Source organism: Cavia porcellus, unplaced genomic scaffold, assembly GCF_034190915.1.
Source record: "Cavia porcellus strain 051 isolate PalLab524CR breed Dunkin Hartley unplaced genomic scaffold, mCavPor4.1 scaffold_7, whole genome shotgun sequence".
In the NCBI taxonomy this organism is placed as follows: Eukaryota; Metazoa; Chordata; class Mammalia; order Rodentia; family Caviidae; genus Cavia; species Cavia porcellus.
The window spans coordinates 22,284,574-22,309,023 of record NW_026947490.1 but is presented as its reverse complement, the minus strand read 5'-3'; the positions used below and the strand labels follow the sequence as shown (position 1 = coordinate 22,309,023).

The window sequence follows — 24,450 nt, the reverse complement described above, 5'->3', positions numbered from 1 at the left end:
TACAAATTCCTTCCTTGAAGGAATAGTCATGCATCAAAAAATTATCTGATCACCACCCAAGGCCTAGTCTAGCTGACACTGAGGGTACAGCGCCTCGCCCTCGGGGTCAGGCAAGCACTAGGGCGGCAGAGCTCTGAGCCCCTCCTCAATGCTGGCGCCTCGGGCTCCTGGCTGGGCTCACCCTGGACCTGGGCCTTTCAGCACTCACCGCACTTGTGCTGCCCAATCAGCCTTAGGGGGCGTGAAGAAGCGGCTCTAAGGGGTGAGTAGGAGTTCTGGGCTTCTCCCCAAGCTCAGTAATTCGATACAGCTACAAAATACAGAATGCCTACCCTGTGCCAAACAAGGGGGTACACCCCTAAAAAGTCGATCCCACACCATTTTCCAGTTGAGAAAACAGATGTGTGTGTGTGTGTGTATATATGTGTGTGCTTTTTTCCCAACCCAGGGTTTTTGCACTGAACTGTATCACCAAATGTCACCATATAAGTATATATGGGTCTCTTTGAGACAGGATTTCCCTGTGCAATTCAGGCTGGCCTAGAACTCAGTTTGTAGCTCAGGCTAGCATTGAACTCCCAGGTGTCCTCCAGCCTCAGCCTTCTGAGTGCTGGGATTACAGGAGTGTATACTCTTGGCTATATATATATATATATATGTTTTTTTTTTTTTTTTGAGATAAGGTTTTGCTAAGTCACTAAATTGCCCAAGCTGGGCTCAATCTTATGATCCTCCTGACTCACCCTCCCAAAGTGTTGGTATTGCAGGTGTTGGAGTTCTCTTTGTCATTCTAATCAGCCGGAGAGACAGCTCCATGGCAAAGCTCCAGGCCCTCATCTGGGTGCCTGACTCCCAGCACCCACTGCAGACAAACCTTGCCGTGGGTCCCTGATGCTGCAGCTGTGTGCACAGCAGGCGGTGCTAACCCAGAGCTCGGAGTTGGGGGCGTAGGTCAGGGTGCTGACGGCTTCCCGGCACTGCCCAGGTGCCACACATGAGCCATTCTCCACCACGGTCCCGTTTTCTGGGGATAGAGGTCAGGAGCAGATGCTAGGGCCCCTTTCCCAAGCCCTTCTGGCCCCTGCCCCTCTGTGGTGACTGCAGAGCTCTATAAGCACCAGTCCAGCACCCCACACCTCACAGTGGCACCCAGTTGAGCTGTGTGCCCGGGTTTACAGCCTGCAGGGTGCTGGGCAGCCCCAACCCCCACCCCACTTGCTCCCTTCATCTTCCACCACCCTCCCTGCCGCGTCTCCCACCCAGCTGCATCCGGCTGAACAGGCAGGAGTCCTGGGCCCCGGGGCAGGTGATGTCCCTGCAGTGAGGCTGCGAGAAGCAGGCTGGACAAGTCTTGGAGGTCCCTGTGGGGACAGAGGAGGGATCAGACCTTGTGGTTTGAGGGGGTAGCAGAAAGAGCTCATGTACATACACGGACACACACACACACACGCAGGTGCTCACACACTTGGGATTCAAGAACAGGATTAGGGGCTGCGGTGGGAGCAGGGCGGTTGGGAGATCGAGGAACATTTTCCTGGAGGAGTGGGAATGGCACCTGGTGGGCAGCTCCCCACTGTAGAAGTGAGGAAGTGGGGTCCTCGGGCTCTGTGGGCTGCAGCTGCTGGAGCCCCAGCGTACGCACAGGCTCACCAGCCAACCTCACGTCTCCAAAGCCCAGCACTGAGCAGTGAAGGTGTGGAGCCACCCTGCCCAGCCGTCCCTCTTGCTGCCTCTTCCGCTCACACTCTCCTGTTCTAGATGAGCAAGTGGGGCCAGAAGGCTCAGGGCTGGGCTGGCGGAGCAGTGCATGTCACAGCTGACTGTTATCACAGAAAGCTCAGAAAGATTCGCCGTCACTGGCCTGGGATCTCACTCAAGATCACACAGTGAGATTTTAGATGGGCTCAGAGCTACTTAATTCCCCATCCAGGCCAAAGACTGCAGGATTAAAACCAGCGTGAAGACAGGCAGGCAAGGTCAAAGACCCATACTAATAATTGCTCCTAGATATCCATAAGTGCTCACCATCATCCATTGTGACCACCAGCCTGGTACTGGAGGAGCCCTGAGCTCCTCAAACATGTTCATTCAGTGAATGCCCAGGTCGTTATCATCTTCATTGCACAGAGGGGACAACTGAAGCCCAGAGTGGTTAAGTGACTTGCCTGGAGTCACACAGTTATAAAGTGGCAGATCTGGGATTTGAACCCAGGTAGCCCAACTCCAGAATCCCACTCCTTCTCAGCCACCCTGCTGCTTCCTCTGCTGTCCATAGCTGGGGGGAAGGGCCTGGGGCACACACTCTGAAGCCAGCTCTCACTAGCCAGGAAACTTTGGGCCGATATCCGCCCCCCCCCCCCCCCCCGCTCTGAGTGTCCACAAGGCTCACCTTCTGGGGCAACCAGCGCCCCCAGAAGCATCAGGGCAGACAGGAGCCGAAGCATGATCCAGGCTGGAGAGGAGGAAGCAGGACACAGGTGCCCTGGCCTTTTATCAAGGGCCTCGCCAGGGTGGCAGCTCCAGAAGAGGGAAGACAAACAGCCTGGGCAGATAGTGGCCCCACCCGCCATCCTGCCCACCAAAGACTGGTATGAGGGACAGGGCAAGGAGGGTATCAAAGCAGCTGAACTGGATCAAGCGTGGTAGTGCACGCCTGCAATCCCAGCTACTCAGGAGATGCAGGCAGGAAAATCATGGGTTCAGACCCAGCCCGGGCAGTTTAGCAAAATCCTGCTTTGAAATTTAAAAATTGCTTGAAGGGTTGGAGGTGTAGCTCAGTGGTGGAGGGCTTGCCTGGCATCCACAAGGCCTTGGGTTCAATCCTCAGCACTAAAAAGTGGGGAAACTGCATTCTGTGGGGTGTGTGGAAGAAAAGAAGCTCAAGGCTGCTCACTGAGACCAAAGGAGAATGTGTGGACATATTACTATTATTACTGTTATTAATAGGTTGCCTGGTGACGCCAAACAGATAGATGTCAGCTAACAAGTTCCACCCCCAATAATACCACAGGTTGAGAATCCTTAATGCAAAAATCCAAAACTTCTAGAGAATTTATGTGATACTATAAGTGGAGAATTCCACCACACGAAACTGTTTCATAAGCCAGGTGTGGTAGCACATGCCTGTAACCCCAGCACTCAGGAGGCTGAGGCAGGGTGAGTTTGAGGCCAGCCTGACCTGCATAGGGAGACCTGACCTTAAAAAATCAAAATTAAAAAAAATCAAAATCAAAGCCACTTTGTTTCATGCAAAAAGTGATTTTAAAATCTTTTTTTATTTTTTATTTTTTGGTACTGGAGATGAAACTCATGACCTCATGCTTGCCAGGCAGGTGCTGATGCCACTGAGCCAAATCCCTGGCCTATTTTAAAAATCTTTTTTTTAAAAGTGATTTTAAAATATTGTGTAAGATTACCTTCACACTGCAAACTCGTACTATTAAAAAAACATTTTAAAAGATTATCTTCAGATCATGTGTCTCTAAAGCATAAAGGAATTTTGTATTTAGACTTGAGTTTCATTCAAAATTCCAAAAAAGAGAAAAACAAATCTAAAATCTGGAACACTTCTGGTTCCAACGATTTTGGGTAAGGGATGCTTAAACTGTCCTCCTAACTCAAGAGTGACAGTCACACTATGAGGCCATCAGTGTGGCCAGCTCATTGGCAGTGATGGTCTGCATAGTGCTAGGGCCACACCCTCTGGCCTTTCTGGACCCAATATGACTCCTTCTGTTGCTGGAATGTGTGGGTATCTGAGAGGGCTCCAGGGTGTCCCCAAGTGGGCTCTGAGGGCCTCTAGGCAGTGATTTTCACCAACCAAATCTGGCTGTAGTGTAGCCAGCGGTACAGCTGAAGACAGCCTGAATTTTCCTTTTTCACAGAGAGGAAAACAAAAATTAAGCTCAGAGCACTCAAGACCTTCAAGCAGGGGTCCAGAATCGAGGAGGCTCGCATGATCAAGTTTGAACCCAAGTCTCTGAATTGACCACTGTGCTTTTTACCAGGAGGGAAATAGAGCCACTCTGGCTGGTGAGGTCTGGGTGGCCCTGCTGCTCCTGTCCCCTGCAGGACACCCTTGATTTTCTTTTTTTTTTTTTTTTTTAATTTTTTTTTTTTGTCTTTTTCGTTTTTACCGGTACCAGGGATCGAACTCACGACCGCCTGCTTGCAAGGCAGGTGCTTATGCCACTGAGCTAAATCCCCAGCCACCACCCTTGATTTTCACACCTACTCAATACAGATGAGGTCCATGGAGGACCTTCCAGTGCTGGCTCTGGGTAGTGACTCCTGTAGAAGTCACTTCTTCCTGAGCTTGTTCAAAGGACTGCGTGAGCTGGGCCCAGTAATGCTTGCCGCAATCCCAGCACTTTGGGAGGCTGAGGCAGGAGGGTTGCAAGTTTGTGCCCAGCCTAAGCAGCTTAGTGACCTTGTAAGACCCTGTCTCAAAATTTTAAAAGGGCTGAAGATGTAGTTCAGTGCAAAAGTCCTGGGTTCAATCCCAGGACAAATAAAATGGAAATTGTTAAAAGTAAGAGGGTTGGCTTAGGTGAGAGGACTGAGTCAATCCTTCTCTGAGACCTAACTTGGGTGCTGTCCTTTCCCTAGTTAGGGCCATAGGGTTTTCAACCGAACAGTGAATATAGCCCAAGGCCCTTCCAGTGAGCACTAGATAAACAGTGACTCAAAACTGGGCAGATTCGAGGTAGTTCTGTTCAGATTTCAAGGTAACCAGTGCAGTCTAGAGGAAGAGGAAAAGTTAGGATCGACACAGGTTTTATTTGCATTCCAGTTCTGCAGTGTCTTTCTCTGAGCCAAGTGGCCTTGGGCAAGGCACGTTACCTACCTGAGCTCCAGTTTCCTGGTTTGTAAAACAAGGCGGTTTGCAGGAAGCAGGACTTACAGAGTGCCTATTGTGAGGATTAAACGAGTTGATGTACTTGAAGTACCCGAATGTGGTGTACTCCAATAACAGGCACCAGGGCTGGGGATGTAGCTCGGTGTGAGGGCCCTGCTTGGCCTGTGCCATATTCGGGGGTTTGATCCCTGGCATTATTCCTGCCTGAAAGCCAGGGTCCTGATGCTATCTGTCTGAGTAAACAGCCTTGCTCTGCACAAACAAGACTTGTGGGACAAAGAGTGAAGGGTGAGTGGACAGAAAGGGAGGTTTCCCTGCCCTTCTTGTGAACCCAGAGGCAAGAGGGCTTGAGGGCAAGAGTTATTTGATGCACGGAGAAACAGGTAGGGACCGCGCCCAACTTCAGTGTGCAAACCTGAGTTCTCCGTATAGAGTGCCGCCCTGAGACTTCTCCACTTGCCAGTGATGTAACCCGCGTTGCATAAAGCATTTCTTCTTTGGTTTTTCCACTAAAGGCACTGCAACTCTTGTTGGGCGAGGCATCTTCCTACCGCTTTGGCATTATCAGTTATCTGCAAAAACGAATTTCACACTCAGGTCTCATTTCACACGCACACCAACTTTTCAAAAGTGCTAAGTGGTTTGGCTGTGTTAAAAGGCTTTTCTAGATTTTGCAATTCTGAGAGCAAGGGCAAAATCGCCCTCCACAAAGGTTTACCAATTTACACTCCTACAAAGCCAGTTCTCCCAAAGCCTTGCTGAGTCTCCTGTCTCCAAAGTGATTGTTGATTTCTGCAGACCTGGGAGGAGAATCTACAGCCTTCCAGGTGGCTCCTTTAGAAATGGCTCAGCAAACTGGGTGTGATGGTGCACACCTGTAATTCCGGCACTCCGGAGGCCGAGGCAGGAGGATCACCATGAGTTCAAAGCCAGCCTGACTACAGCCTGTCTCAAAAAAAAAAAAGAGTGAGAGAGAGAAAGAACGAAAAAAATGAACTATCTCACCAAATACATGTATTCCAGGTCCTTTTTGCCTCAAGTTAAGAATTCAAAAACGCAAGCCAAAAATGGTGGCAAAACTTTGTTTCAAAAGTGAGGGGTGGAGGGTCAAAGTGAAAAACTGGCTCTGTGGAGCGAACTTGGTATTTTTGAGCCAGTTTTGTCACACCCTGCCTCCTATCTTGCCTCCAAACAAGAAGAGATGGGATCTGTTTCTCCTCCTCCTCTAGAACCTGAGCGGGTCTCATAACTGGCTTGGGCCACTAGAATGTGCCAGAAAGGATGTCACAGGCATTCTGAGCGGAGGCCTCAGGAATTAGCCAAAGTGTCAATTTCTTCTTCCAGAGACCTTTCACTGTTAGGTGATCCAGCCTAGGCTGCCTTTGCAGGATGGAAACCAGGACTTCTGCGAGAGCTCCAAGCACTCCCGGCCACGGAGGCCCAGAGCCCACTCCTGAGGGAGGTCATATCTGTCTTAGCCCATCCAGGCTGCTGTAACGGAAGTCCACAAACTGCATGCCTTGTAAGGAATGGAATGTGTTGCTCACAGTTCTGGAAATGGAGAAGTCCAAAATCTAGGAGCCACACTTGGTGTCTGAGGAGGCCTGTTATCTGGTCCTTCGAGGCATCTTTTAGCTGCACCTTTCTGCTGTGGGAAGGGCAAAGCAGTCTTTCTGAGGACTCCTTTATTTTTGAAGGCAGGGTCTCACTAAATTGCCCAGGCCAAGCTTGAATTTGTGATTCTCCTGCCTCTGTCTCCCAGAGTGCCCGGTTTACAGGTACGTATCAGCGTGCCCAGCTTCTCTGGCTCTCCTTTGGTAAGGTGACTAATCTCATTTATAAGGGCTCTGACCTAATCACCTCCCCGAAAGGCCCAACTCCTAATACCATCGCATTGGGGATTAGGGTTTAAAACATGAACTCTGCCGGGCCCCTAATGTTTAGACCGCCATACTATCAAAGTCTAACTGAGCTTGACCAAAGCAGCCTGGCCCCACAGATGAGACATTTGGTTTTTTGCAGCGTTGGTGGGGAGAGGGCCTCATGCACACTAAATAAGTGCTCTATCACAAGCTATATCCCCATCCATAATGCTGTTTTAAGCCCTAAATTTTTGGGTGATTGCAATAGCAGAAGCCAACTGAAGCCAATGGTATTTTAGTATCTCTTTTGTTTTTTTGTTTTTTTTGAGACAAGGTCTTGCTATGGATTCCAGGATGGTCTGAACTTACTATGTAGCCCATCTGGGCTGGCCTCGAACTCACAGTGATCCTCTTGCCTCAGCCCCTCAGGTGCTAGGATTATACTGCTAGCATCATATGGGCCACCACACCTAGTTGATGTCATTTTTATAAGAGCATTTGTACCTTTTCTTGCCCTTCAGGAGTTTTTTTTTTTTTTAATTTACTGATTCCTAGAAGCCTTATTAACTTCCCAGGGCTGTGTTGTAACCCAGACCACACATCAGGTGACGAAAACAGCAGAAAAGTACTGTTCCCCAGTCTGGAGTCAGGAGGTGTCAAGTCTGCAGCGCTGGGCTCCCGCCAGACCCCGGCGAGGAGTCACTGCTGCATCTTCCCTGCTTCTGGAACACTGCCAGCGATCTTAGCATCTCCGGCTCGCAGCTGCATGATCCAGCCTCTCCTATGTCATTCTGACCTTCTCTCAGGGCTCTGTCATCATACGGCCACCTTCTTACCAGGACACCAGTCACATCGGATGAGTAGCCCACTCCATCTCGTATGACCTCATTTTAACTAGCTGCATCTGCACCAACGTTATTTCCAAATAAGGTTGTGTTCAGAGTCCTGAAGCTAGGACTTCACCTGTCTTTTTGGGACAAACACAATCCCTCTCATAGCAGGAGCTCTTGTACGATGAAAACAGTCGCCCTGGCTGTGCCTGTCTCTCCCACTTCTCTTCCCCTCTCCATCTCTCCTTGGGCTGAGGGAGCCCCTGAAACCTGTGTGCCTGGCCCACAGCCCTGCAGGCACACATGAGCCAGATGAGGTCCAGTGAGTCACTGGGGGGAGGAGGGGACATTCCTGCCACTTCTCTGGAAATGCCTTTGTCCTGACACCTGCTGGAACCTGGCAGGGGCGTGTCACTTGGAGGAGACTAGGAATCAGACAGTGACAAGACAGATACAGAGATAGAGATGGAGACACAGAAGCAGAAGTAGAAAAACAGAAATAGTCAGAGAGAGAGACAGAGAGAAGGGAGAAGCAAACAGAAGGACAGAAAGAAGCAAAGAAAGAATAAACAGTGTGGAGAGAGAGAAAGGGATGCAGCCAGAGACCGAAAGGTGGGGACCCGGAAAGATAAAAAGGGACAGAAAAAGAGAAAAATATCCAAATGGAGAGCGAATAAAAGACAAAGATAGAGATATAGGAGAGGAGTGAGATGGAAATTTCAGGAGACCGTGGAGGTCTGGGGATGTAGCTCAATGGCACAGAGCCTGCCTGGCTAGTGCAGAGTTGGGAGTTTGATTCCAGTACCAAAAAACCCCCAAAAAAATCCACAGAAAACACTTCATGTTTTAAATAAAAGAGGAAATTGGTCCCACAGCCATGAAGTCATTTCATAGGAAGTGGTAGCATCAGACCACACAGTTCTCGGAGCCCCCAAACACCTCCTGCTCGCCTCAGCCCATCCTTCAGATGGGGAAATTAAAAGTTAATGTAGTGAAGCCATTCCTGGGGTCACCGTGGCAAGTGGTTGAGCTGGGTCTCAACCTGCCTGAACCATTACTTTAACATCCTTCCCCCTCCCCCACTAAGGGGATTGGACCCAGGATTCCGTGCACGCTAGGAAAGCATTCGACCACACTGAGCTACATTCCCAACTCTAGTCTTTTATTTTATAACAGGTCTCACTAAGTGGCCCAGGCTAGCTTCAAACTTTTGAACCTCCTGTCTCGGCCCCCCAAATGGCTAGGATTACACCCCACCAGGATCCAACACCTCACTTTCTGTTTTCCCATTTGCACTGATGTCTTCTTCAGGCTTCATGCCAAGTCCCAAAGGGGCTCATCTGGGTTCCAGATGAGGAACGGGAAGTTCAGACCAGGGGACTGTGTCGGCTCTGGGTGACCCAACCAGGGAGTGATCCACCCGGCAGTCATCTGCTTGTCAGCTGCTAACCTCAGATTTCAGAACACACTCCCAACTCCCTTGCCACGCCAGAAAGAGAACAAAGGAAAATGAAGAGCCAGAGTTGTGGCCAAGACAGTGATCACTGCAGCTACTACGTTTACTGAGCATGTACTATGCCCAGGCCTTGTGGAAAACACCACAGGTGTGTTCTTTCCTCTCCCCAGAACACTGACCTGGGAAAGAGAAACTTAATTTACAATCTCCACTTTCCAGATAAGGAGTTCCGAATACACACTCAATGAGTCACTGAAATTCAAACCCTCACAATCTGGAGCCAACTCCCACACTTAAACATCGGGCCACACCAAGACAGGATTTCTTTGGGATTTTTCTCACCTTATCTGAAAATGATTAGCCTAAGGTTTCAACAAAGTAGTAAGAATCAAAACGGTAGAATCATTATTGTAGAAGGACCTACTCCTTATGCATCATCTTCTCCTCTATGAGTCACACTGACTTCCCTGCAATTCCTAGATATCACCCAATACGTTCCTACCTCAGGCCCTTTGCACAAGTTGTTCCCTGTCCCTGGAAAGCTTTCCCTCCATATTCTTCCCTCCATGCTCATGGAGTTCCCATGGACTGCCCCACTGAATGTGTCTCATATCACACGCCATGGCATCTCCTTCAAGACATGCCTGCTTTCCCTATTTGGCCTACTCCCCTGATGGTGACTGTTTAGATAGCATACACTGCCCACTGTCAGCACAATGGTGGGGACTTTGCTTTGTTTCCTGCTGTGTCCCCAGCTCCTGGACTGGGGCTGCTGCAAAACAGGTCCTTGGTAAATATGCCAGGAATTTATTGAGCCTTCCATGTGACCTGTCACTATTCTGGGCCTTTTCCCATGTTAAATTGCTCTTGCTGGCCAGCAACATCATAAAGCAGGAGACTTATTTTATCCTCTGTATTTTATATTCCTTTATTATTATTTTTATTTAGTGAACTTTTAGAACACATGGAAATCGATGTGGCACAAGAGAATGGCATAAGAGAATGTGGCATAAGAGAATGGCACAAGAACCCCTTGTATACTTGCAAATTTGATTATTAATATAATCAAATAATTTGATCAATAAAATAATTTGATAATATAAATAGTTGACTACTTTGCCTTTATTTTCTTCTAAAGTGTTTTTAAAGTAAATACGGCAGACATTGACAGCATCTACCCCTAAATACTTCAGTGAACATCTATTCCAAAAAAAAAATTTCCCCACATAACCACAAAATCTTTCTCATAACACCGATATCTACATTTTTTTTTTTTAGCTAAACTGAAGATAAATGGCAGACATTATGTCATTCCACATCCAAATCTTTCTGAGTTCACCTCTGGATGATAAAGGCATTTTTCACACATGACTACAAGATCCCCTCCCCTCCCCCAACAGAGCTAACCTCTAACACTAATACGGCCCCATTCACTCCCCCACAGGAACAAGTTTTTATCATCGTTTTACACCTGAGAAGAGTCATTTTCCAAGGAAGTCGCCTAGCAGGAAGAGGAAGAACTGGGATTTGAACCGAGGCAGTCTGATGACAGAGCTGTGACCGTGGTAGTGAGTCAGGACCCAGCCTGCTCGGGTCCTTCCTTGGCTGTGGCCGCGCCCTGGGAAAAGAAGTTTGCGGGCGAGGGCGGGAGGTGGACAGGGGAGCAGGGGGTGGCGCCCACGCATCTGCCGCTGACTGCTCTCTTGAGCAACGCGCCGGGGAGGAGCCCCCGGCCACAAAACTGTCTGCTTCCCCGCGGGCGGAGCAGAGGAGAGGAATCAGCCCGAGCCAGGAGCATGGGCCGCCTCCTGCTGCTGCTGCTGCGGCTGCTGCTGGGCGTTCTGATCTGCACCCCAGGTAGGAGTCTGGGCGCACACCTGCGCTGGAAAGGGGGCCGGGTCTGGTGAGTTGGAGGAGGCGGATCCCGGGCCCAGCACCTCTCCCCGCAGCAGGTCACCGTCCTGGCGCCGTCCCCCCAGGCCCTGGCCCCCGGTGGCGGCCGCGCGGGGCAAGACTAGCTGGGCAAGGGCGTTAACAGGGGCGATCTTTTAGGGGGTGCCCTTTTCCTGCCCGCTGCCCTTCTAAAATACCTTGCCATTTCAAGCCAGCCTGGTGGAGCTGTTATTGATCCTTTTCACAGAGGACACTGAGGTACAGGGAGGTAATAACGGGCCTGAAATCCCTAGCCAGTTCTTGAGTTAGTGGGGTTCTGACCCCGCCGGGCACCCCAGGATCCTCCTTAGAGAAATAAGGGCGCAGCGCCCCGTTTTACAGAGAGTGTAAAGAGAGTTGGGCCGAGCATCTCGGAGGACACTTCCCTTTCACCATCCCCTCGCCCCGTGACCCTTTCACCTGCGTCCCCCGAATAATACGGGGAGTAGGCTTGAGACGTGAGAGGAAACGAGAAGGAACTGAATCAGGTCAGGCGCGGTGGGGGTGGCGGCGCGGCGGTGATTAACTCTGCCCTGGGGACCGCGGGAGGCCGGCAATGAGTAAAGATCCGAATCGGGGGAAGCGGATGTCCGGAAGCCCTGCGGGCGCGGATCCGGGGCCACAACAACTTCGGGCGCGAATGGGACAGGGACTCCGGGCTCCTGGGCGGGGGGTGGGGCCAGGACGTCTGGGCGGAGTCGGGGGCGGAGTCGGGGCGGAGCTAGAACTGGGGGCGGAGCCTGGGCTACGCTAGAACTTCGGGATCCGCCTGAAGGACCAGGCTGGGACTTTACGGAAGAGACTGAGGCAGAGCTAGATTATGGGGCGGGTCTAGAGGCGGGGCAATTTTTAGGTGAGCCACGAGGGTGGGGCTAGGACTTGGAGGAGGAGGAGCCTAGGACAGGGCTAGGGTGTAGGGGCGGAGCCAGGAACTGGGATCAAAAGTAGCGGAGCGACTGGAGGCGGGGCTAGACCTGGCATGAGGGGCGGGGCTAGTGTCACCGCGGAAACTGCTCCCCTGGGGAAAGAATCTAGAGTCTTCTGGGGGAGGGGGCCGTGGCAGTTACCCGAGAGCACGGGGAGCAAAAGTACAACCTAAAGACCCACGGGGTCGGTGGGGAGAAAACGCCCCTTAAGTTGCAGAATAGACCCAGAAACCGGGGTCGAATCGGAAGGCTAAAATAGAGCTGGGGCAGAGCTAGTTGTGAGGGCTGGGATAAGATTTCAAGGATGCAATAATTGACTTGCAGAAATAGGCCTGGGCAAGACCTGGGGAGCGCCTGTGGCCAGAGATAGAATGCAGGACTGGGACTGAAGGACCATAGGCCAGAACCCAGGGTTGGAACCGAGAGACAGGAGTGGACAGTGGACTGGGGCTGGAGTCGGTCCTGGGATGGGGATGGAAGGGCGACAGAGCAGATGCTGGCGAGTATTTACTAACCAGGTCTTCTCTTCCCTTCCTCCCTCCCCCAGCCTCCTGGGCTCTGATCTGCTTGCATTGTAGAAGTAACGGGCCCTGCCAGGTGGAGACGTGTGCCGCCGGCCAGGACCTCTGCAGGACCACGGTCATACGTGTGTGGAAAGGTAAGTTCTCTTCGCCCCAACTCTAGCGCGACCAGGAGCGCTAGTGACCAACAACCCTTCCTTCATCAGGAATTAGGGAACCACAAACCGAGAAAAACCAAGGAGACCCCATTCCACACCTATGGGTTTAGCAAACATTTAAACTTTTAACAGTGTCTGGGGAGGTAACTCCGTGGTAGAATTCACTTAGTTTGCACCTTAGGATCCATTCTCAAGACCAGAAACAAAATGAAACATTGACGGTGCACAGATGTGGAACCATACACCCCATAGTAGGGAAGTAAATTAGTGTATGATCCACCCAGAGCAACTGGACAATATCTAATACAGATGACGATTAGCATACCTTATAGCCAGTAGTTCAACTCCTAAGAATGTAGAAACTCCACAGAGGATGGGCCACACGACCACAGACACAGGCATAAGGATGTTCTTAGCAGTAGTGCTTGTGATGACTCCAGCAGCCAAGGACCCTGCAGTGTGATCACATGGTGAAATGCTGCGTGGAGGTTAAATGAAGGAGTCAGAGCTGCACATTTCCTTGTGAATACATCTCAGAAAACGTGGTGGTTGTGCCTACAGTTCCAGTGACTAGGGAGGCTGAGGCAGGAGGCTAACCTGGGTCACTTAGCAAGACCATGTTTCTGAAATAAAATGTAACATAGCTTAGTGGTAGAGTGCCCCAGGATTGAATCCCCAGTACTACCCAAAAACCAAAAACATGTAAGAATTGAGAGGAAGAAACAAGTTATGTAAGTTTTCAAATAAACATGGACTACAATAACATATATCACTCTGCATATACACAGTAAGAACTTCTTAACATTGGTTGCCTCTGGACCAACCATAAAGGGAGCAGGATTAGGAAGATATAAAATGGGGTGTTTAAAAAATTCCACTTTCTGTATTTGAAAAGAAAAAAATCCATGTTCTTTAAAAAGTACTTTAAACAGGCTAGGCATAGTGGCGCATATCTGTGATCCCAGACTCCGTGGGATCCAGTGACTCAGGAGGCTAAGGCAAGAGGCTTGTCCAAAGTTCAAGGCCAACCAGAGCTACATTACGAGTTCCAAGGTCAGCCTGAAATCCATAGCAAGACCCTGTCTCCAAAATAAATAAATAAAAAGTGCCTGAAACAGATATAGCGAAATGCTAATGTTTTACCAAGCTGGATAACAAATGCATAGTATTTATTCTGTTATTCTCCTATTCTTTTTAGTAAGCTAGCATTTCCCTTTAAAAATTCCTATCAGAAGTGGTAGAGTTTAGCCTCTAAGGATCAAACAAGCAAAAGAATTTACAATTTCTATCAGGCATCTCCCTGCTGAGATCACCAAGCTGAGAAGGGGGAGGAAGTAGGGGGAGATGGATCCACTAATTCTTAGGGTCACTGAGAGAATAGGCTTCCGCATCTGTGCGTGCATGGGTGTGGGCTTCGGAAGCCTCCGGGACACTGAGGAAACATTCTTTACAGTAGACGAAGAGCTGGAGATGGTGGAGAAAGGCTGTGCTCACACAGAGAAGAGCAACAGGACCATGAGCTATCGGATGGGCTCGGAGATCATCAGCCTTACAGAGACGGTGTGCGGGTCCAACTTGTGCAACAAGCCCACACGTAGTGAGTAGCCCAGACTTCGCCATCCTCCACCCTAAACTCTCCTCAACACATCTTCATGACTGTATTAGACCCATCCATCCTCAACCCTGCCCCACTCAACACCACTCCATTCCTTGCCCCGAGGCAACCCCAGCTCCATCCCCTCCGCATTCCAAACAGTTCTGATCCCATCCTCAGATCCACATTGCCTTCATGTCAGACTACTCAAGTGGGAGCCCACCCTGCTCCGAACTATGAACCCACCTGTTCTCACACATTTGCGCAGGTGTTTGTTATGTGTAAGGTCCCACGCTCCTTGGGGGTATCCTGCTTGTGCCTGAGAGTCAGTGAGGTGTCTTGCTGATGTTTTTGTTTGTTTGTTTGTTTGTTTGTTTTTCCATCTCATTTTTTTCTCGGGGACAGAGGATGATACATGCAATAGATACTGAGGGGCCGAGATGCAGGGAGAGACTCATGGTTCTTTAAGGAAAATGCAAAGAGGTCTGAGGGCCCAGGCTGCACTGGTACACAACTGTAGTCCCATCTCCTAGGAATCCTGGAGCAGCAGGGTCCCTGAAGTTTTGGGGTTCCAGACCAACCTGGGGAAAATAGAGAACCCCATCTCAAAATTAAAAATGAAAGAAAAGAGGAGAGGAGGACACAGGCTAGGCAGGTTCTTTGGACTAGATGATCTTTGACTTGAAGAGTGCGGTGGGGGGAATGTCAAGAAACTTTGCTAATGCCTTTAGGCTCTGGTCAATTGAAAAACTAGATAAATAGATAAATAAAACCACATCCTCCTTCCCAGCCACCTCCCACAGGAGAGGAGAGAATGGGGAAGGAAGGGCCCTGTGCTGCGTGGTCAGCAGAGATTCTTCTTTCTGGCCCAGTAAGGAAGGAAATTGATTAAGGCTGCAGTCACAGTGACGTCTGCGGCAGAGCACCTGCGTTTGCAGTGGGTTTTCCCTCTTCCTCTGTCCTGACCAGGCTTCATTTTCGCCCATCCTCAGCACAAACTGTCACCTGGTGCAAGGGCTTGCTCTGATGCTCATTTTGAAGGAACTGATGAGAGGGGACCCGGCTTCCTCTCTCTGGTATACATACATCTAATCGGAAATGATGGTCAAAGTAGTGGTCAGTACTGGAATGGAGCCCAGGGTGTCCCCTTGCTGGGCCTGGTGCCACCCCTCCCACTGATAGGTCACGGGGACGTGAGGCTGGTAGCGAGACTTAGGAGTGCTCAGGGATCACAAAGGGCTTGGGCAGCAGCTGCTGATTCGGCCATCCATTAACTTATCTTTGCTTTCTCTCTTCCTCTTTCTTTCATTCATTCTTTGTTTCTTTCTCCCTTTTCTTGTATGTGCACAAAAAGGGGATTGAACCCAGGGCCTTTGCACTGAGCTATATGCCCAGCACACTCCACCCCCTTTTCTAAACAGGTTCTTACTAGTAGCTAAATTGCTTGAACTTGCACTCTCGCTACCTCAGCCTCCCAGTGTGCTGAGATGTCAGGCTTGTGCTACCACACCTAGCTTTTTATCTCCATTTCTACTGCCGTGTTATCCGCTATAGCAACTTGGAATAGTTGATTAAACATTCTGGTACTTACCTGAGGCTAGGGACACAGTGGTGAACAAGACAAACTTGAGCTCTCCCCATGCGACTTGCAAGCCAGAGTGTATCTCTGGGAGAGAGATGACAGACTCATCTCCAGACAGACAGCCACGGATCAGCTCAGTCAGGGATGGGACGCGGAGGTGCAGGGGGAGGGTCAGCGATGGGAAGTCATGAGGGAAGTCAGGGCCGTGGGATCCCAGCAGGCTGCCTGACTCCACAAAGGGAACCGCTCCTAGGGGGAGCTGGACCCGAGGGATCATCAGTAGGAAGGGCCTGGGGACAAGCCAGTGGAGAGGGTGTTACAGAGAGGGCGTGGTGGGTTTGGAGGTCTAGAGAGGGGTGCGAGTGGCACGGCTGGAGGAAAGAAGGAGGTGAGCTTGTGAACCTGGCAGGGTCCTCTCTAGTCTGAGACATGGACTATGGGAGCAGACAAGGGTGGTGGGAGGTCATTAGCATGACCACATTTATATATATATATTTTAACTTTATTTTGAAAGTGGTAAAATACAACAGAGCAACACATTTACGTTTTTAGCAGATTCTTCCACCCTCAGGACTGAAGACAGATCAGAAAGGAGGCAAAGGCAGATGAGGGAAAACAGTTTGGAGGCTGATGAGGAGGGTGGTGGGATGAGGGCATTGGCCATGCAGCGGGGCAGAAGTGGCCAGAGGGGTAACTCTCATGCCATAGTGATGGTGGCTTGTGGAGAGGCTGCAGACTGGACAGTGACAGTTTGGGGCCGTCAGAGAGGAACAGATGGAGGGTAGAAGCCGAGGTGCTTCAACATCTGAAATAAGGAAGCACAGAAGCAGAGTTGCACGGGCAAGCTGCTTTCCGAGAGTACGCTTCCAGTGTGCTCCCGTGAAGGGGAAATGGAGCCCTGCTGGAGAGGAAGTCGCTAGACTGAGAAGACAGGTTGGAGCTGGGGGCTGCCAGAGCGTCTGGAAAATGAGAGGGAGGATCCTGAAATAGATGGGACCACAGGGAAGGGAGTCCCCAGATCTGCAAACGAATTTCCCTGGAGTCATTGGCAAGCTCTGTGTACTTATGGTGAAGCTCCAAGAAACGCAGCAGAAAATAGTCACCGGGAGGCCTCAGAACAGGGCCAGGCTGCTGGCGGGCCTGTGACCCTGGGAACGTGGAAGGACCAAGCTGGCAGGGCCTAGGTGACCGCCCAGGTATTCCCTGAGCCTTCACCCTGGGGCAAGGGCGAGAGCTGAAGGGTCAGTGCTCAGAAGTCCCCACGCAGTTCTTTCCAGGAAGAAAACAACCGTTTTTGGAAGAAGACATCATCCTTTAAAGCCCTTGTGTTTTTTGCCTATAATGCCTGGCATCTAGTGAAGAAACGTGCATGGTGTCCTGAAGAAATGAATATTTTAAAAAATGACTGACTAGAAACTGAGAAAAATTGAACAACAGAAGCAGACTCACAATGATTCCAACCCTGGCATTATTAATCAGAAAACCTTAAAATGGTAGTGATCAGTTGACTCAATAAGACACAGAAAAGGATAAGTTTGAGCATCTGGAATCCATTTTTAGAGTCAAAATGAAAATATGAAACAGTGACTAAAGTGAAGAACTCACTATGTGAGCTTAATAGAGATGAGAAACAGCAGGGCAATAGGATTGAAAATCAGGGGACAGGATGGTAAATATCTAGACTAAAGCACAGAAGTGGGGGATTGAGGGCTCAGTCAGGTTTCTGCACTGTGGGGTTTGGATGGGGGGACCATGCCAAGCCTGTGGACTTCTACAGAAGGAGCAGGCCTGAGGAGAAGGTAGAGAGTTCAGTATGGGCCATGGATTAGTCAGTATTCTGTTACTGTAATGAAATGCCTGAGGTGGCACATTTGTCAAGAGGTTTATGTTGCTTATAGTTTCAGCCATGGAAATTCCAGGCAGCATGGCTGGTTTTAGGGAAAGGCTGATGGCATCATGACAGGACTGTGTGACAGAAAGAGAAATTACAGAGCAAAACAAGAAGTCACGGTTTAGGGAAGCATCAGTTTTGCTCTCGGGAACTTACTGGGGGTCCCTGAGAATAATTCCTTCTGAGAGCAGCGCCCACATGACCTAGCCCATCCAAGAGCCCACCTCATACAGGTCCCAGCACCTCTCCTGTCACCACACTGATGCCCAAGCTTCCAACCCATGAACTCTAGATAAACCACATTCAAGCCACAGCATGGTAAGTGGAGATTCAGTTGTTTGAAGCATCGCCGGGGGCGTCGAGGAGCATGAGCTATGGAGTTCAAGCTCGATTTTTCAGACTGGAGATGTGTGAGTGAGCAGCAGGTGAACAGAATTGAAACTGTTCACCAGATAACAGGCCTGTGGGAGAGTCTACAGCATGAGAAAGGATGGAGCTCTGAAAATTCCGTAGTTAGAAGAGGGGCCAAGCCCATAACCCCAGCACTCTGGGAAGCTGAGGCAGGAGGATCACAAGTTTGACCCTAACCTGAGCAACTTAGTGATTTAACGAGACCCTATTTCAAAATAGAAAATAAAAAAGGGCTGCAGATATAGTTCAATGGGTTTAATCTCTAGTATAGGAAAAGGGAAAAAAGAAGAGCTTACAAAGGAGATGGTGAGCCTGTGCGGGGCCAGGATAGAAATTCGAAATTCATGCTTGTGCTTTCGCTTTCGTGGAAGTTCACCTGAGAAGATGTGGCTTGTTGGCCTTTTAGGCATTTTCCTTGGAGGAAGTTGAATTGGCTTTGGGTGCAAGCAATTCCCTTAATTACAGCGAGCCTGCCAGTCTGGAGCCTTGGCTCAGACCGTCCTCTCCCTGGCTTCGGCCTTGGCCCAGGTCTGCCCGGCTGTTTTAGGTCGAGAAGGGGATACCAGTGCCAGGCTGGGAAGCAGCATGTGCCAAGGCTGGGGCAGGGAATGACCCAGGATTTCCAGGGAAGAGTCATCGATCCAGGTGGCCAGGAACAGGATGTTGGTGCAAAAGGCAAAGTTGTCAGGGGTCTCTCAGGAGAGGCTTTGATCTCCCAGGAGTTAGGCCATGTGCGGGGATCCGTGGTGCAGCGTGGACTGCCCTCAACTTCAGACCGTGAGCACGTGCTGATTCACATAGGGGGTCACCAGTGTTGGGACTGCTTAGCTGAGTTGCTGGGCTCAGGGTCTTTTGTGCCACTGGGGTCAGGATGTAAGCTCAGGTTGCAGGCTGCAGGTCCCTGAAGGTCCCCAGGGCCACTCCTCTCCAGTGACTGGCAAAGGCCTTGTTTCTCACCTCTCCATGTGCCACATCAGTGTCCTTACAGTAGAGTAGCTGGCATCTGGCAGACCAAATAAGAGAGACAAACAAACAGATGAACAGACAGATGGACAGAAAGGTGCAGAAGTTGCAAATAGCTTTTATTGCAGTATGGGGCAGGTGTGGTAGCACAGGCATGTAGTCCTAGTATTCTGAGAAGCTGAGACAGGAGGACTGCAAGTCTGAGCCCAGCCTGGACAACTGAGGGACTTGGCAAGACCCTGTGTCAAAATTAAAAAGGACGAGAGAGCTATCGCACGAAGGTTCCCTAGGACTACTAAAAGGAGGCACAAATGGGAGCCAGAGCGCTAGGCCTTTCAAAAGATCCATGCCATCATTTCCACAATTCCCTCCTGGGTCTATGGGTTTGCCCTGCTCTTTAAGGGAAAGGCTGAACAAGGCATGCAGAATCCACGGGAAACCTTTGCGGAGACTGGCTACCACAGGGAACAGCAGAAGGGTTTTCCGTCATTGTTGATTTTGTCAATCACTTAACAAATACTCTCGGGGCTGGGGGTTTAGCTCAGCAGCATAAGTGCCTGCCTTGCAAGCAGGCAGTCGTGAGTTTGATCCCCGGTACTGATAAAAACGAAAAAGACAAAAAAAAAAAACCCAAATACTCTGATCCTGTGCCTATGCTGGGTGATGTTGGAATCAAGTAGTGACCAAGACAGGTTGGAAGCCAGGTGTGGCAGCACATGCCTATAATCCCAGGGGGCTGAGGCAGGGGGACCACTGTGAGTTCAAGGCCAATCTGGCCTGTGGAGCAAGACCCTGTCTCAATCAATCAATCAATCAGTAAATAAATAAGACAGGCTCGCCCCTTCCTTCCTAGGGCTCAGAGCCTAGACAAAGAGGTAGAACTATTGCCACACATTGATGATCAAGGGTGGGCAGTTCGGGGATGGCTTGAGGGGCTGTAAGAGTTTGAAGGGGCACCTGCTCCAGTCCAGTGAGTCAGGGACGGCTTCCTGGAGGAGGTGCTGTGGGAGCTGACACCTGAAGAATTCACAGGAGTTAGGGAGAGTAAGGAAGAAGCAAAGCTCTGAGGGGTGTTGAAGGAGATGTAAGCTAGATGGGACCACCAGGCTGGAGAGGATGAGGTGGTTCTAGAAAGGTTCAGCTGAAAGGTAGCCTGGGGAGGAGTTGACACGGAGGTGAGACCTCGAGGGCCCTGGGGCCCTGGGGAGTCTCAACCCACGGCTTCTCCCTGTCAGGCCAGCCACGCACCGTCGTCCTGGGCCGATACCTCGAATGTGTTTCCTGCACCTCGTTAGACATGAGCTGTGAGAGGGGCCGGGAGCAGACCCTGCAGTGTCGCTACCCAAGAGAGCAGTGCATTGAGGTGGTGACCCACCACAGCCAGGAAGGTGAGTCCCAACCTGCCAGCAGCTCCTCCTCTCTGCCCCCCAAATAACAGGCATTCAAACAGGGGATTTAATTTGTTCACACATACAAAGTCCAGTGACCGGAAGTCCAGGGCCGCTAGGACAGTTCCAGAGTCCCTACAGGCCCAGATGTCGCCTCTTCGTGTCTTACATTACACTTTCATTCTCGACTGCCTCATAGACCAACAGGTTGCCAGAGTGCAAGGCCTCATGTCCAATTCCCAAGAAGGAATGAGAGAGCAAGAAAGGAATGGAGAGCCGGGCGTGGTGGCACATGCTTGTAATCCTAGCACTTGGAAGGCTAAGGCAGGAGGATAGTTGCAAGTTCGAGACCAACCTGGGCTACAAAGTGAGTTCACAAAGTTAGCTCAAGGTTGGCCTAAGCTGCATAGCAAGACCCTGTCTCCAAAGAGAGAGAGAGAAAGAGAAAGAAAAAGAGGAACCCTCCTTTGTAAGAATTCTCCTTCCTGGAAGTTTCAGCAAATATTTCCATTTATATCACGTTGACCACAAATTCATCACATGCCTACCCTAGAGAGGCTGCAATTGGCTAGGTATAGAGGTACCCTAAATCAAATGAGGGTCCCGGGATGGAGGGCAAAGCATCCAGCTCGGACCCCTGACCTCCCTCCTCCGCCCCACACAGCCAACTGGAGGGACGAGCGCCACACCCGCGGCTGCGGCTTCCTCCCGGGCTGCCCGGGCCCCACGAGCTTCCACAACAACCTCACCTTCCACTACCTGCGGTGCTGCAACAGCACCAAATGCAACGGGGGCCCAGGTAAGGGGCGAGGACCTGTGCGGCCCGAGAAGGGGGCGGGAGACGCGTCCAGGCCGGCTAGGGTGGCACTTCACCCGCCACTCCCCGAGTGTGCCCTCTGAAAAGGAGCACAGCTAGTCTGTGCCAAAGGAAGGCTGCGCGGGAAGTCCCGAGCCCATCCAGCCCCTCCGGGACCCGGTGGGTCACCCCGGTCTCTCGCAAATCCTTCCACCGCTCGCTCCCTCTAGCGCCACCGCCTGGGCTCCATGCGTCATGACGAGCTCCTCGCTGGTCTCCTTGCTCTTTCCTGGCCATGCCCAGCCAAGGCCCAACCCCCCCCAGCAGCAGGAGTGACGGGTGGGGTGGGGTGCTGGAATGCTTAGGGTGCAACCCAAGGTCTCTTGCATGTCGGGCCAGGTGTTCTACGTCAGAGCCACACCTGCAGCCCTGATTTTTAAAAATACCAATCCGATCATGTCGCTGACCTTCCTCAAGCACGGTAACAACTCCCCCCTCCTCTCTGAATCAAATTCAGGGGTCTTGCTGTGACCTTACTGTCTGGCCACTTGTGTCATCCCCAGCAAGACCTGCAGTGTATCCTGTCCCGTGGTGTGGTGCCATCCACCCTCTCCTGTTATTCTGTCCACTGGACCTTTCTGGAAAGGTCCTCTATCCACGCTGTCCAATATGGTAGCCACTCCCATGCATGGCTGCTGAGCACTTGAAATTCAAACTGAATCTGAGTGTGGTGGTGGCCCATGCCTGTAAGCTCAGCACTCCAGGAAGCTGAGGCAGGAGGATCTCAAGTTCCAGTTCAGCCTGAGCAATTTAGTGATTCAGCAAGATCTTGTCTCAAAATGAAAAAATAAATAAGGCTGAGGATGTAGCCCAGCATGGAGGACCTGGGTTCCATCCCACGGGAACTGAATTTTAAAATTGCATTTAATGGTAATTAAATTTAAACAAGTATACATGGAACATGGCTGCCGTACTGGACAATGTCATGCTAACACTAAGTTCTGGGAGGGCAAGACTGTTTCGGTGCACACAGTTGCTTACCCAGAGCCCAGCAAAGTACTAGGCTCCTGGAGAGCTGGCCTGAGCAAGAAGCGGAGGGGTGGAGATGAGGGTGTCCCTCAGAGGCCCTAGGAAACCACCAGAAAGAAGGTGCTGTTCAAATGCCTGACCACAAGGTGGCTCTGTGGTGTCTCTGGCTGAGGTCCGGGAGTCCTGGCGAGGGAATGCGCCCCAAAGACCCGTGTGCCAACTTCGCGGTCTTTCATCTTTTAAGTCATAGAGCTCAAAAACCTTCCACCGAATGGCGTGCAGTGTTACAGCTGTGAGGGGAACAGCACCCACGGGTGCTCCTCCAGCGAGAACTCCCTGATCGACTGCCGAGGCCCCATGAATCAGTGTCTGGAAGCCACGGGGACTAAAGGTGAGGCCCTTCCGGAGGCTGATGGGAGCCACTCTCCGAGGGTGACTCTCCGAGGGCTCCACAGCTGGTTGATTCCAGATAAGCTGGGCTTAAACGCAGATGGTTTTTCTTATAGAAAAGGTGGGACTTCCTTCGGGGTGCAGAGAGCAAACTAAGTAGGGAATTAGGACTTGTTCACTCGGAAAGGGGCATTTATCCAACAGAGGTGTGGGCGCCATCGAGGATGAGGTGGGACCTACTCCTGTAGGTGGGACTTCTGTGGACATCGCAGTGTTCATCTTGGAGTGCCTCAATTCCAGGGTGCTCAGGCATTTTGGTGTCACTACTGCTTTATGCCAGGCGTGGTGGCACACACCTGTAACTCCAGCGCTTAGGGAGGCTGAGGCAGGAGGATCACAATAAACTGGAGCCCAGCTGAGCAGCTTGGCAACTTAGCAGAACCTGTCTCAGAATAAGAAACAAAACAAAAAGGCGGGCGGGGAGGTAGCTCAGTGCAAAGTGCATGAGTTCAATCCCAGAACTGCCAAAAAACATAGGAAGACTCCTTTCACACTCTCAAAAATTATTGTTCATGTGAATCATAGCAATAGAAACTCAAACTGAGAGAGAATTTTAAGATTTATTTATAAATTAATTTAATTTTTATAATTGATATTTATGAAAATAACAATAAGAACTCATTACACAATAACAGGAGTAACCGTTGTGTGTGCGTGTGGTACTAGACCCAGGGCCTCAGCATGTCTGGCAAGCACTGTACCCTTAGCTATGGTCCCAGACCACAAATGACATTCTTTTTTTTTTTTTTTTAGCCAGGGTGTCATTATGTCGCCCAAGCTGGCCTGAGACTCACAGTGATCCTTCTGCCTCAGCCACCTGCATGCTGAGGTTACAGGCGTGTGCCATCACCCGGCCATAAATGACAGTCTTAAATGAAACATGGCTATATATTTTTTAAAAAGTAATGAGAAGGCTGGCTTGACTGGATTAAAAATCTCTTTAACGTCTGGCTGGACAGAGCCCAGCTAGAATCCTCTCTGCTTCCGTGTTTAGTCGGTTGTAGTATCACATGCCCTGGAGTTCCTGGGAAACTCCCTCCTAGCCCCAGTGCCCATGAAAAACCCAAATTCTGTTGTAGCATTTTTCTGAGAATCGTGCAGTCCTGCAGATTCCTGGAAGGAGTCTGAGGAAACCTCCCATACACATGGGGTCCCTAGATCACTCTTTGAGAACTGCAGCCTCCTCCAGGTAGCCGTGGCAGTGGGACCCGTCATGCAGCACTGTGTCACCCACTGGAGAATCCCAGGCCCCAGTAGCAGGAGTCTCACTCAGTCATGTCTTCTTCCTCAGGGATGGAGAACAAGACCATCACGGTGAGAGGCTGTGCGACTGCCTCCTGGTGCCAAGACTCCCACATGGCCGACACCTTCAGCCTGACCCGTGTCAGTGTCTCATGTTGCGAGGGCTCTGGCTGTAATGACCCAGCCAGCGACATCCATTACCGCAGTGGGGGCGCCCCCCAGCCTGGGCCTGTCCCCCTCAGCCTGGCCAGCACTCTGCTTGTAATCCTGAGACTGTGGGGAGGTGTTTTTCTCTGGACCTGAACCCCAAGTCCTCCTCCCTGGCTGGACCTAGGGGACCCCTTTGCCCTGTCTTCAACCCTATCCCTGCAGACCTGTGCAGTGTCCTGTCCTCTCTGGGTCACAGTTTCCCCAGCTGTGAGCCCTTGTCCCGAGAACTGGAGGAGAAAATGCTGGAGAAAGGCTGCAGGCCAGCAGGAAAGCTCTTCTTTTTATTATTATTAATATTCATATTATTTATTTTATATGTAAATAAAAATTTTTTTGTACTAGTGAACTTTA

The 24,450-nt window shown here is 50.6% G+C and overlaps 2 protein-coding genes across 13 annotated transcripts in view; one reads left to right on the top strand and one right to left on the bottom strand.

The window, feature by feature from the left end:
- Positions 1–11,598, bottom strand: part of LOC106026442 (uncharacterized) — a 22,433-nt gene extending 10,835 nt beyond the window's left edge. The window contains exons 1-7 of one of the 9 annotated variants that reach the window (XM_063252234.1): positions 11,359–11,595; positions 5,734–5,803; positions 5,274–5,430; positions 4,847–4,910; positions 2,390–2,452; positions 1,260–1,361; positions 875–1,024 (exon numbers count right to left, since the gene is read on the bottom strand). In XM_063252234.1, coding sequence (XP_063108304.1) covers positions 875–1,024; positions 1,260–1,361; positions 2,390–2,452; positions 4,847–4,910; positions 5,274–5,348 — 454 coding nt within the window. In that variant the 5' untranslated portion in view covers positions 5,349–5,430; positions 5,734–5,803; positions 11,359–11,595. Of the gene's footprint in view, positions 1–874; positions 1,025–1,259; positions 1,362–2,389; positions 2,572–4,846; positions 4,911–5,273; positions 5,431–5,658; positions 5,680–5,733; positions 5,804–11,358 lie in introns of those variants that run through there. The other 8 variants (XM_063252233.1, XM_063252231.1, XM_063252235.1 and 5 more) reach the window with 8 other exon arrangements.
- Positions 10,494–24,450, top strand: Plaur (plasminogen activator, urokinase receptor). Of its 4 annotated transcripts, none has more exons than XM_063252251.1 (7): positions 10,494–10,863; positions 12,412–12,522; positions 13,997–14,140; positions 20,220–20,372; positions 21,037–21,171; positions 22,442–22,588; positions 23,401–23,831. In XM_063252251.1, the coding sequence occupies exons 1-7, from the start codon at positions 10,803–10,805 to the stop codon at positions 23,505–23,507; spliced, it is 858 nt and encodes a 285-aa protein (XP_063108321.1). In that variant the 5' UTR covers positions 10,494–10,802; the 3' UTR covers positions 23,508–23,831. The 4 variants fall into 4 exon arrangements, with proteins under 4 accessions (XP_063108321.1, XP_063108322.1, XP_063108319.1 ...); XM_063252249.1 differs by lacking the exon at positions 23,401–23,831 and adding an exon at positions 23,939–24,450 and having other exon boundaries at positions 10,498–10,863; positions 14,000–14,140; XM_013146861.2 differs by lacking the exon at positions 23,401–23,831 and adding an exon at positions 23,939–24,450 and having other exon boundaries at positions 10,499–10,863.